This window comes from Lynx canadensis, chromosome B2 (genome assembly GCF_007474595.2).
Source record: "Lynx canadensis isolate LIC74 chromosome B2, mLynCan4.pri.v2, whole genome shotgun sequence".
NCBI classification, from domain to species: domain Eukaryota; kingdom Metazoa; phylum Chordata; class Mammalia; order Carnivora; family Felidae; genus Lynx; species Lynx canadensis.
Genome location: NC_044307.1, coordinates 16,849,132 through 16,862,696, shown reverse-complemented (window position 1 = coordinate 16,862,696; position 13,565 = coordinate 16,849,132). Strand labels below are relative to the sequence as shown.

At 45.9% G+C, this 13,565-nt stretch overlaps 1 protein-coding gene across 1 annotated transcript in view; it reads right to left on the bottom strand.

Moving 5' to 3' along the window:
• Positions 1-7,115: 7,115 nt before the first annotated feature.
• LOC115513585 (androgen dependent TFPI regulating protein) overlaps positions 7,116-13,565 on the bottom strand; it is a 75,800-nt gene continuing 69,350 nt past the window's right edge. Inside the window, exon 6 of the mRNA XM_030314845.1 lies at positions 7,116-7,463. Within this exon, the coding sequence (XP_030170705.1) occupies positions 7,429-7,463 (35 nt within the window). The 3' untranslated portion in view covers positions 7,116-7,428. The remainder of the gene's footprint in view (positions 7,464-13,565) is intronic.

The window sequence follows — 13,565 nt, the reverse complement described above, 5'->3', positions numbered from 1 at the left end:
TTTACTCCAGAACAAGTGACTCATGAGAAAGAGTCACCAAAAGAGAAGCCAAATGTGTTTTACAGACTAATATTGAAAATGACACACCATTCCTTCTGCCCTACACTGTTGGTCACTGAGACCACCTGGTACAGTGTGGGAGGTACTTATGACTGAATGTGGATGTCAGGGAGTGAAGGTCATCTGGAATGTCTTAGAGGCTGCCCACTATAGGCTCCTGAAGTTCAATACAAAATAAAAAACCCCAAAGAGAAAAAGAAAAGGTACAAAAGTCTGTGCATTAAAAACACATACAAATAATACATATTAAGATACATCTTAAACATGACAAGGGGTTCAACCTCATTCAAAGTAAGAATCATATAAATTAAAACTACAGAGAGATGCCGTGTCTACCCATAAAACTGTATAACCCACTGTACTTTTGAAGATTTGGGGAAACAGGGCCTCATATTTTGTCAGCAAAGGTAGACATTGGTGAAACCTCGAAGAAGAGTAATTTGGCAATAACTATCAAGAGTAAAAATACACATTTCCTTTGATCCAAAAATTCCATTTCTAGAAATTTATCCCAAGTATATTCTGGCACATATGCAAAATGATGTCTGTTTGAAGATCTTTATTGCAGCATTGACTTACAATAGCAAAAGATTGGAAACCATCTGAATTTCCATCTAAAGGGAACTGATTACACAAAGTATGGCAATATACATATAATGGAATTCTATGCATTTCTTAAAAAGGAATGCAGCAGACCTCTTTATACTGATTTAGAATTTTCTCCATCATGTACTGAAAGATGTGAAAGCAAGGTGCAGAAAAGCATGTTGTCACTTGTGAAAAAACATATATTTATGATTGCACATGAAGGCAATATCTCTGGAAGCATATGCAAGAGACTGGAATTGTAGTTGCCTTTGTAGAGGGGGACTGTGTAGCCAAGGAATAAGGGTATGAAAGAGACTTGCTTTTAATGCATTAATTATTGTATATTTTGAATTTTATAATGTGTGTATTAACCACTCAAAGTAATTTTTAAATATATATATATATATATATATATGTATTTTTATAATTTTTCGAGAGAGAAAGAGAGTGCATGATTTGGGGAGAGGGGCAGAGGCAGAGAGAGAGAGAATCCCAAGCAGGCTCCACCCTCCACACGGAGCCCAGTACAGGGCTCGAGCCCACGACCCTGGAATCATGACTCGAGTTAAAATCAAGACACTCAACCGACTGAGCCACTCAGGAGCCCCACATATATTTTTTAAAGTATGTTGTGATAAACTGAAATGATAGTGCCTTAAGCTAAGCTGACATCAATAGAAACAAAGAGAAACAGAATTGGCAGGGCACGGCGGATAACTGTATCGGTGAGTGGGAGAAGGGAAAGTTCAGAATGGTGCTCAGGTTCCTGGTACAGGACCTGAGCAGATAGAAGACAGAGAACCCAAGAGCATACCTCTTAGAAGAAATTTCTGTAGCTGATAAAATTATCAAGGTTTAGTAAAACAAAACCCACATTTTAAAAAATTCAAGGCTATTCTTTTCTATATTGTGCCATAAGCTTCTTGCAATTGGAGATTATATTTTAAATGTCCTTGTATCTCTTACAGAATCTCATATGGTGTTTGACTTGTTATAGATACACAGTAGATATTTGTTAGATGAATGTCTGAAGATGAAATTTGTAAAAATGTGTTTTATCTCTTCAGAAGGTAGATTAAATAATTGCCCAGATATGTGCCAAGGGTGAGCATCAAAGAGATTGAAAATAAGAAATCTTATCATCTCTTTCCCCGAGGGTGAAGGGGCACAGGTGGAGAAAAGATGAAGTTCATGCAGAAAGTTGCTTAATTGGAACAAGACACAGAACTTTCAAAACACAAGATAATTAGTTTTCTTATCTCTAATATAAGGGGAAGAGCCCATTTAGCCACCAGAGGGCTCTCATCATTCCATTTAATTGTAGGCCTAGAATTATTCATGAGACAGACAAATGTAGTCAAAGACCCACAGAGACTAGATCTCCTCCCCCACCCCCATTAAATTTATACTACCGTTGTAAGGACGTCCTGCCACGTCATCTTATTACAAGATGAGAGAATTGAAACTCAGCACATGTGCTTTAAAGGCTACATTTCCAAATGTCAAGGATTGTCTTGTGTGAATTTAAAACTGAACTTATCTCTAGGACCCTGTAACATGAGGACTGCTTGGAAGGTTTTCCCATATATGGGATGGCAAGAAGGAGGAAGTTGCAACGCACTGTATGCCCTGATGCAAACCACTCTAAAGTAGCAATGTTTGTTGAAATTTTAGGGCTTTATGAAGACTTGCAGGGTTCCAAAAACTAGGATTACTAGAGTCTACGCATTTACAATTGTGTATTGCTTTCTCCTGCTTTTATTCTGCTGGGTGCTATGTAATGGTCTCTTATTTGTACTCGAAGTCAGGGAATTTGGGGGACCTTCTTGTTGATTTTGTGAAGGCATTCAGACAATTAGTTAGTGTCCGTTCCATTAAAATCTTCTGACCCCGGTGCCCTCATTAGCCGCTTTGTCCTCTGTGACTTAACACTGAATCTACAGGATCACAAATGATAACCTATAAATATCCTCACTGGATTAATAGAGGCTTTGAGTTAAGCGAGCAGAGAAGGACATGGATGTTTATTGGTTTCCAGACACTGGGCTGTATTCTAGGTCCATTACGACATTCCATCCATACATTACAGTCACTCTAGCACAAGGTAGGTATTGTGCCCTCAATTTATAGATGAGGAAGCCCAGCTGTGAAGGCTGAATGAGTCACCCAAAATGGTAAATGTTGCGGTAATGGGACTAACTGAATTTTGCCTGCCTGTCGTGTTTGTGCTCTTTCTGACATTGCATTTCCCCCCTAAAATATGAACTCATGCCTTGGGCTTTCTTTATCTCTGCCTACCACCCTCTCCTCAAGCCATTCAGGGATCTTTGGTGGGGACTTCAGGCAGTGTCTCCCGCAGTATCTCCTGGGAGTGTGGTCTAATGGTGGTTACAGCAACAGCACAAGGTCTCTCCCCAGTGTCCCCCCCCCCAACTGTCCATCAACCATAGTGGACATAGGAGACAGCGAGAGACCCCAGAAGGTCTTTTGTAGTAACTGGTTTGGCCATGGCCGCTCTTCCCATTCCAGCTACTGATGACCTTTGACCCTGGGACACCCTGCCAGGAAACACAGGTAGGGTTAATGGGCCACCAGATCCGTAACTGTGCTCCCTGATGGGAACTTTATGTATTGACCATCTGCACTGAACTTGTATAATAATTAGACTTGCTTCCAGGAGGAAAGCACAGTGGCCCAAAGTCAAGAGGACATATGCTTATGGGTTTGCTCTGATTCCTTCACACCTTCTCACCCAGTTCCCCTGGAAAGCAATGCTATAGGACCAAGATGGTAACGTGAGGTTGGTTGTAAAATCTGTTAACTGTGGAGGACAGTGGCCTTTAGCACCTCAATCAGAAAGCCACCCCAAGACCACAGTCCTGTAGGGTCATTAGCACATGTGAAGAGGTACCAGGCAGACATCTTCCCTGGGCGGTCCAGCCCATCCCCATCTGAGGCAGAGCATTTTGAAACCCCAAGCCCCCTCAGAGTCACGTGTGGAACAGTCTTGCAAGTTCATTTTCCAAGCAACGCTCCAACACTAGGGTTTTCTTGCTGAAATCTGTTCCACTGAATGGGCTTATCCGAGGGAGGGCAGACTGTTGTGTCTTTGATTGGATGATGTAGGATTTTGGGCGATTCTTGAATGAAGGGAAGAGAGATAGAGAGAGAGAGAGAGAGGGAGAGAGCGTTTGGCAAACGGAAGCTGAGGGCTTATTATAGGCCTATGAGTCACAGGCACTGCAGGCAAATGATCTGGAGAGGGGCGAATGAGTGGGGGTAGGCGTGAAGCAGGGCTGGAAGACAGACCCAGGGAAAGAAAGCCAGGGCAGGGAAGAGGAAAAGTAGAGTGGATTAGTCAGGGTTCTCCAAAGAAACAGAACCAATAGGGTTTAGTGTCTGTGTGCATATGTGTGTTTACATATATATGTATATGTACATACATACGTGAGGGGGCGTTTTAAGTGATGGGCTCATGGAGTCGTAGAGGCTGGCAAGTCCGAAGTCTGCAGGGTCGGCCAGCAGGCTAGAGACCCAAGGGAGAGGCCATGCTGCAGTTCCCGTCCAAAGCCTGACCCCTGGCAGAATTCCCACAAGGGGCTCCCACCGTGTCCTTGCAGTCTAGGCTCTTTTGCTTCTAGGGAAGTGTGTTGAGGTCTGAGGTAAGCATGAGGATGCCCAACCACAAAGCCTGCAGAGGCCTTTGAACCGTTCTCAGATCCTGGCCCCACACTCTGCCTCAAAGTTACATCCAAAGGAACCAGGCAGACAGTCACGCCACCAGATTTGCCGAGCATTAGGATGGCTGGACTCTAGAAGGTAGCTTGGAAAGAAGGTTCTTCCGGGTGATGTTTAAAACAACCTGAAACTTATTATGTTCAATCAGACTTCAGCTGCCACCATGTCCGAGGAAAATCCAAGGAGAATTCCCATACATCAGTGCTTCCAACTTTGGCTGCACACTGGAGTGACCTAGAGGTGCTTTTAAAATTCCCAATGCCTAGGGTGCGCCTGGGTGGCTCAGTCGGTTGAGCGTCCGACTTCGGCTCAGGTCATGATCTCACAGTTCGTGAGTTCGAGCCCCACGTCGGGCTCTACGCTGACAGCTCAGAGCCTGGAGCCTGCTTCAGATTCTGTGTCTCCCTCTCTCTCTGCCCCATCTCCACTCATGCTCTGTCTCTCTCTGTCTTAAAAAAAAAATAAAACATTAAAAAAAATTTAAATTCCCAATGCCTAATCTATAGCCCAGATGGATTCAAATCTCTGGAGGAGGGATCTGGGCATAAGTATGTTTATAGTTCCCAGGGATCCGAAGGCTGAATAGTTCTGCTCTACTCCTCTATCAGCCCTTTGTATTTCTATTCAATGTCCATTTAACCCATTTTCATGGCCATTCAAGCTGTGAAGCCCAGGAAAGAGGCTCTTCCACAATAATGAGGTTTTCTTGGGCCTACACCCTTCCCATATTGCTCCAGAAGCCTTAAACTGAACATGTTTAACATTTTGACCTTGAGGACACAGAAAGAAAGGTTAACCATCTAGACATTACGAAGGAAACAGAAGCAAGATTTGGTGGCGATCACACGGCATAAAGGAAAGGGGCCAAGCATCCAAAGCTACCAGACTGGGCTTGGATTCCATTCTTCTTGGGTAATTCCTCCTTGGGAAAATGCACCAACCTCACTGAGCCTCGGTTTCTTTATCCTTAACATTCGGGACAATAATGTCTACCTTTCGGGGCTGTGAGGAGGTCTAGAGGCAATGAACAGCAAATGACCATCTGTAGCAGGTTGTAATTGAGACAGATGAGTGAGAAGAATTAAAATCTGGAATTTGAGAGGCGCCTAGGTCACTCAGTTGATAAGCATCCGACTCTTGATCTTGGCTCAGGTCATGATCTCACGGTTTGTGAGTTCAAGTCCCGCATCAGGCTCAGCGCGCTCTCTCCTCTCTCTGCTCCTCCCCACTTGTGTGTGTGTGTGTGTGTGTGTGTGTGTGTGTGTGTTCTCTCTCTCTCTCTCTCTCTCAAATAAATAAATAAAGTTAAATTTTTTTTTAAAAGCTGGAATTTGATATCCAAAGACCTCTGACCCTCAATTCCCTCATTTGCAAAATAGGGATAATGTTCTGGGTTGAATGGCCTTTAAGTCCAGCTTGAACCTCAGCATGTAAACTTATTTAGAAATAGCATCTCTGTAGATGCGATTGGTCATTGATCATCTTCAAAATAAGTTAAATGAGAAGCGATCATCTCCCCTAGTCTCATAAATCAAGAGGTATACAAAACAAAGAGGACACAAAGAGATCACAGAGGCCTGGAAACAAATGGACTTGTGTAACTCTGAGTTCCTGCCCTTGTAGAGGGGACAGATTTCCTGGCTGACATGGTGTACTAGGAACAAAACTTCCTCTTTTTTCTTCCTCCAACTGAAGAGCCTCATCTGGAAAGCCATTACTTCTCCTGCTTCACCATTGTGGGGGGAGAGCCTGGCATCTCCATGGTGCAGGTGGATTTAACTCTGGGGCCCTGTATCTTTCTCCCCCAGGCACTGTCCCTGTAGCCAGGGAGGGTGCATTAGGCGATGGGGGACATCTCTGCAGTGGGGTGGTCTGAATGAGATCCTTCTGGGCTTCGGGGAGCCCTAAAGACAATGACTGGTGTCTTTAAAAGAGAAAGGAGAGGCAGATTTGGACACCGATTTCAGAATCCTGCCATAGTAAGAGACACAGAGACATGCAAGGTAGAATGTCATATGAAGACGGAGGCAGAGATTGGAGCAGTGCAGCCGCACACCAAAGATTATCAGGAGCCATCAGAAGAAAAGGTTCTTCTCTAGAGCCTTTGGAGGAAGCATATGCTGCTGCCACCTTGATTTCAGACTGCTAGCCTTCAGCACTGGAAGAGGATAAACTATTGTTTTTAAGCTACCTAGTTTGTGGTCCTTCATTGTGCTAGCCCTGGGAAACTAAGAAAGATAATAATGGCTGTACTACTTCTAGATTGCTGCAACTATAAATGAATATATATTGTAAATATAATTATAAATATATTTATATTATAAATATACTTAAATTTAGTGATGGTAAATGTTAACTGGGGCTATCCAGATATACTGGATAAACACTCTAGCCTGATGTTCACTGGTCCTTGGAGGGTCTTTCAAGGGTGACCCTATGAGAGATGAAGTGACATGACAAATGTCGAGTGGAGAAGGGGGCAAGGTGAGAGGTAGTAAGGCAACCTGTCAAATGCAAGAGCTGCCCATACTGGGCATCTCCACCCACCAGCCAGGGAAAAGGGGCTGGCTGCCCTTAGGTTTCAGGCACATGACCACAACCTCCTTGTAACACAGACACAAGCACACTCACTCACGAATAGCTTAGAGCCTTGCTGGCTCTCATCCTCGGAGACCCTCCACCCTCATCCCAGAGTTGTACTTCCAATCTCTTTCCCAATAAGGAACCACAGGACCAAGATTTACATGCATGTGACATTTTCATTAAACCCCTCAGGATGTGCAGCAATCTTTCTTTATCGTCGCTGTAAGTTATCCCAGGGCTCAACATGGCTCCCAGGTGGGCCCAACAGAGTTCATCTGTGAGTTGGAAGGACATTTGCAACAGGTCTTTTCTTCCCCATGGTGGGAGGTTTAGCCAGAAATCACCACTGTTGAGCAGGGAGACCATGATTGAATTGGCTGCAGACATATCTCTCGGCCTCTTTGTCTCTGTTTGGTGATAGGTGAGGGCACCAAAAGGTCGAAATGGCCAGACTAGAGTCTAGTAGAGGAAAATACAGGCAATGCCAAAGCCATCTATTTTATAAAAAAAAAAAAGAATTTTACTTAACCACATGACTTTACAAATTGGCGAAGATGAAAGAATGCGTGCATATAAAATGGCAATGTGAGTGCATTTTAGAAGATACTTAAGGAAAATTTTCCAATGGAACAAAACACAACTAGATTGGGAGTTTTCATCATCACATATCGGATTCCTGCCAAGGTAAAAGTCATACGGTATTTGTTTTCTTAACTCAACTTCATCTAACTTCATAATTTGAATCTTAATAAAATTAAGTGTTGAGTGAAAACAAATCCCCACAGTGTCACCAAATGTATCAGCTCAGGTCAGACTTAAGCCTCAGCGGAAGGTTTTGTAAGCTCTTGTAGTGGAAATGTTTTTTCTCTTCTTCCTGTCTGCATCTCAGAGGGGCTGAGTCTAGCAGAGCAGCTGTTAACACAGCGAGCGGGAGAAGCAAGGCTCACTTCTATATTCCCACAGACACTACAGGCAGAAAGGCTGCAAACCCCTAACCCCAATGCGAGTGGCCCGAGCAGTGAGCACCTCAGACCATGCGTGCATATGACCCAGGCACAGTAGGCACTTGCTCAATGAATGAATGAATCCTACTGAACGGTGGAGTGCTATGTCGTTCGTTGCAACCTTATTGCTGGATCAAGAAGTCAGTTTAATGAGGGGACACCTGCATAGCTCAGCTGATTGAGCATCCAACTCTTGATTTCAACTCAGGTCATGATCTCACGGTGGCTGGGTTCAAGCCCCGTGTCAGGTTCTCTGCAGACAGCTCAGAGCCTGAATCCTGCTTCCGATTCTGCGTATCTCTCTCTCTCTCTCTCTCTGCCCCTTCCCACCTCTCTCTCTCTCTCTCAAGAATAAATGATAAAAATTATTTTAATTAAAAAAATAAATAAACATTTAAAAAAAGAAATCAATTTTAATGGTCACAATTTCAGGCAATATTTCAGGTAATAGAATAGAAAATAATAGGATAGAGAATGGTCTGTCACACCTATTAAAAGTGTGTGTATGTGTTTCTACGGAGTCGTGATGTAAAATGTATTTCTGAGGTATCAGTCGGGAAAGACTAAAAGCCTTTGGTGAAGTGGAAACTGTGGGGGCCTTGAGGTGGATGGATCTGGGCTTAAATTCCCACACCACCTTGACTGAACTGAACATGTTATTTAAATCTGAGTGCATCGTAGCGTGTGATGCACCATACTCTGTGTATGGGCAGGTACAGTGATGAATAAGTCATGCCCCTTGCCCTCAACACCACTCAGTGTACCTTTAATAGGTGTCAGTCTATCTTGAACACTTCAGGAGGTCTGGGACTGGTTGCGAAGATGTTTGGGTAAGAAGGAATCTTGGGGAAGTTCAACCAGGCTGAAGCTCTTCAAGGGCCAATGGAATCCAATTTTTTTTTTTTTCTTTGCTCTGCCTCCTCTCTTTTTAAGAATGGTGACAATCCAGCACTAACTTCTCTCTCTAGCTATAAAGCAAATTTAAATTCCGGTAGTGCCAGCCAGACAATCAAGACTAGAAACGTCGGGAATGGCGTGTCACAGCTGTGCCTCCTCTTTCCACTCCTCCAAAGGCTTGCAGAGTTTTGTTGACCCATCAGTGGCCAAGATCATTGTCTAGCTCTATCTTGGGGCACACTAACCAAAGATTAGCTCCTGCAGAGTGGGATGGAGAGCCAGGAACCCACCCCCAGGCATCTCTTGGCAACTCACATGGTAAACCATTGTGAACTAGGCAAGTTTGTTCTTGGAGTCTGCAGCTGACCCTTTCTGAACCTATTCCTTTTCTCCCAATATCCTCATTTCCATTCTGCTAAGCATACCTTTTCCCATATGAACACTTTCTTTCAGATGGCCAAATATCTCTCACTGATCATTGAACATGAATGAGAGCAAGTCCATGGGTCCCCTCTCTCAGTTATGTGTTAAAGGTGTCTCTCCACGTCCAGTGGAATACTTTATCCAGGTGAAGGGTTGCTTTGTATATTAGTGAGATATTTGGAGTGGCAGAAAGACCGGAGACCTTTTCCACGGTCCCGAAGGGTCATACCCTGGGAGTAGCTGAAGAAGTGTCAGTTAAGACAAAGAGTCAGACTAGACCAAGACTCAATGATAGGAGCGATCATCTGTGAGAAAGGGGTGAGAAGGAAAGGAAGATAAATGCTGAGGTAAACACGATTTGTCTTCAGTGGTCCCCTTTCTTAGGGATAAGTCTCCCCGATTTGGATCAGTGCCATGTAGGTGCTCCTTGGGGCAATCAGGGCTATCCAGTCATTCGATCTGGAGCTCCATCTGCGTGCAATCTTTATTCCCCAAGCCATTCCTTGTCTGATTTTCCCCTTTATCAAATAAAAAATTATGCTTGATATTTTGATTACAGAATATGCTTCATCCTGTAATGTGCTTTCTACTTCCGGGTCCCATGAAACTATCACCTGACCATCACTGTTAACAGGATTCTTGGATCGAACATGGAGAGAGTATCTTAAGTGAAACAGCAGCTCTCATGTTAACAGTCTCAGCTTCTGGCAGAAGGGGGAGACCCCTGGTGACGATGCCCATATGATTATGAGGCTGTAACCAACCCTCAAGTCAATCCTCTGTACATATTTCCAGTACTTTCTCAGGGCACAGAGCGAGGCCTCGTGAGGGATGCAGACAACCCTACATGGCTCAAGTTCTCCATGAGCTTGGAGTCAAGTGGGATGGAGAATCTTGGATGCCGCCACCACTTAAATAGTCTTATTCACTCATGGTAGGTAATATCGTGTGACTTGAAAGAACCAGGCCTCAGAAATGTAAACTATTTCCTCCAGATTGCAAATACATGGTGCGGGGTGGAGTCTGCCGGGTTCCGAAGCTCACCTTCTTTCCAGCATCCCAACCGCCATGGGGACAGAAACCAAGAGGCTGGATGCAGAAGAGAGATGTCGTACTGGGTGGGACTGGTACGTCCCACTCTGGGGTGCAGAGAAGGGAATGAGCCTTGCATCTTGGGGAGCTCGAGGGAGCTTTTTAGGAGACTGGGCACTGGCTTCCACCCAAGCCGGAAGCCACAAAGGACAACTGGCTTATACGATGATAGCTGGGTGGAGAGAGGTCTTTCCAGGTAGGGAGACCAGTTGAAGGAAAGGCTTGGAAATAGGAATAAAATCACGCTGGAGGCCCAAACAGGGGGCCCTGATGATTCCTTGTGGGACACTTGGTCTTTCACCTCCTCTTAATTCAGCTGAGGGACAGAGGGGCAGGGCAGGAGAGGGTTTCCCCAGTCTCAGGGCCAGGAGCTCCGCAAACCTGGCCTTGCCCACAGTCTTATCTGGAGCTGCTGCCTCAAGAGGAGGAGGATGAGGGTCTCCAAGGTGAGGGGCTTTTGCTCAGAAGGCCCTGATGACGCAGGTTGCCCGTTTGGGTGGGGGGGGGGGGGGGGAAGGCTGAAGGAGCCAGGTGCTGCTATATTCCCTATTTGGAATCCTGGCCAGTTTCAATTTACATAACACAGCTTAATCCGCAGAAACCGGAGCCCAGGAGGCAGGTTCTTTCTCTCTCTCTCTCTCTCTCTCTCTCCTTTTTTTTTTTTCTCCGAGACACGGAAACCTTTATTTTCTCCCTACACCACAAACCGGTGCTGTTAAATAATATTGGATAATTGCACCTGTCGTACTCCCCATATTGTGCTGAGGAAAAATAATTGCCGGTTTTCTGCTTTGCAGTTGAGCTGTGACTTCGTCATTTGACTCGGAGCATGTCATTTTCTCCCATTTTAGACTGTGTACAGGCAAACTGTGTGAAAGGACTCACAGATAGCAGTCCTGCGTGTGTGAGTGGGCGCAGGCCTCATTCAGCAATGATTTCTAATTTATACAGCATTGAGAATCCACAGCTATAAATAAACAGTTCTGACTGGCTTTGCTGCCTACTCAAATGCTTTATTAAAAAAAAAAAAAAAAAAGGAGAAGAAGAAAAAAGAAAGAAAGAAAGAAAGAAAGAAAGCAAGCAAGGAAGGAAAAGAGCCACCAATGGCATGAGAAGGGAAAACAATGTCTGGGTACGGATTCTGGTTTCTGCCACCCGGGCCCCGGAGGGAGAGGCCCAGGCTTGGGACAGGTGGCTTCAGCGCTCAGCCTGGAGGCCTTCTGGAAGCCCCGCCTCCCCGCTCCTCCCTTAGCCCTCTGGGCTCCCCACGTGCCGGCGCCACGTGTTCGGGGATTACAGTATATGAAACTGACTTCCTGTTATGACAAGCACTGCAAGCGAGTAGGTGCGGGGAGCTGAAAATAGCTTGAGAAATGGATGACCCATTTGAGGGGAGGATGGGGTTAATGGATCGTTTGGGCAAACAGGAGAAGTCTTCGCCTCGAACTGAAAACGGGGGTCGTGCGTAAGGTAGCCACTCCAGAACGTATGGCCGGGTCATGAGGCACCAGAGTTGCTCTTCCCTCTGCTGCCGGGGATGACAGTTTCCACCCAGTTGGGGGCCCCTGACCATCACCTTCTTCCGTCCAGCCCTGCTGACGTACTAATACATTTTTGCTTTTTTTTTTTTTTAAGTGAAAGCTTTCAGATGGCCAGCTACTGCTTTGCCGTGTGACCAAGAGATGGGAAGGCGGGTTCGGGAAGCAACCGCCCCTGTGGCCCTGGCCCAGTCCAGCGGAGCCCTCCAGGCCAGCTCCTCCAGCCTTGCGAGGCCCACGGGGTTACGCGTGTCTCGTCCCAGCTCTGCCTTCGGTGGCCGGTTGGTGGCTTGGAAAAGGCTGTGGTGGAGTGTTTACGCCGTGGAGTGGGCAAAACACTACAAATCAGGGCCTTATACTTTCTTTTCCCTGGAGAGTTGACTTTTTTTTTTTTTTTTTAGGTTTTCTTTTAAAGCTTATTTATTTCAAAGGAGAGAGGACGCTGTCACGTGTGCATGTGTGTGTGCGTGCTCAAGTAGGGGAGGGACAGAGAGAGAGAGAGAGAGAGAGAGAGAGAGAGAAAGAGAATTCCAAGCAGGCTCCCCAGTCAGCTCAGAAGCCCTACACGGGGCTCGATCACACGAACCATGAGATCACGACCTGGGCCAAAATCAAGAGTCCTTTGCTCAACCGACTTAGCCACCCAGCCCCCCCCCCCCCCCGCACCCCCGCAAGTTAATTTTTAAACATTCACGGAGCACACCAATATCAGAAACTCCGTTTGTTCATCTGGAAAATGAGAACCTAATATATTTTGTACCTATATTTTTGTGCGGGTAAAATGAGCCCACGGGGGTGAGTGCAGCTTGTAAATTACATGCCCCTGCACAAATATCATCGCCGATTCTCTCACTGGTGGGTGTTGTTTTCTAACCACGCAGGGCCTGGCGTAGCCTTACGCAGGCAGCAAACCCTGCGGACCTCGTAATGTTTATTCAGTGCTCATCGCAGGTATTCTGCCGATTTTCCCTTTACCGCGGCACCCTGTGCGTGCCCAACCGGGAGGTGGTTCTGAGGGATTTCTGGTGTTGGAATGGCTGCTGCACTTTGGTCAGTCACGCAGAAATCAAGGTTTCATTTGGTTCCAGGGACAGCGAAGCCGCAGAGAGAGTTCTGCGGGCTCTTTCCGGCCAACAGCGCTCAATCGCTCTGAGAAGTATGCGGCCCGAGTCACTTTCGGGGTGTGGAAAATGTGGGTGATCCCCTGCGGGTTTCCCATTTGGGGAATTTCCGCCTTGACAACTGCTTCGGGGCTGCTGCGGAGACCAGGTGCTTGGAGCAGTCAGGCAGCAGCAGGTACAGGAAAGGAGGCGGTCAGTGTTCTCAGCTCAGCCCAAAAAGACTGGAGGCTCATATCTATATATTAGTGGATCAAGGATTAGGAAGACAGCAGGTTTCTCGGTGCCTGCCCTAGGCTTCCTGTGGGCCGCCCGCCCTGCTGTGTCAGTTGGCGGCCTTCTCTGACACTTCAAGACTTCTTGGTCTTTCTGAGGTTTTCTGGTGTTGGGATAGACACGGCACGGTGGCCGGTCAAATGGCAATCAAGGCTTACTGTGATTCCAGGAACAGTTTTTACCAAATTTTACCGATTGTTGCCAAATTTCTCCTGTACGGCATTAGGCTAGGAAGCCCAAGCACAGTC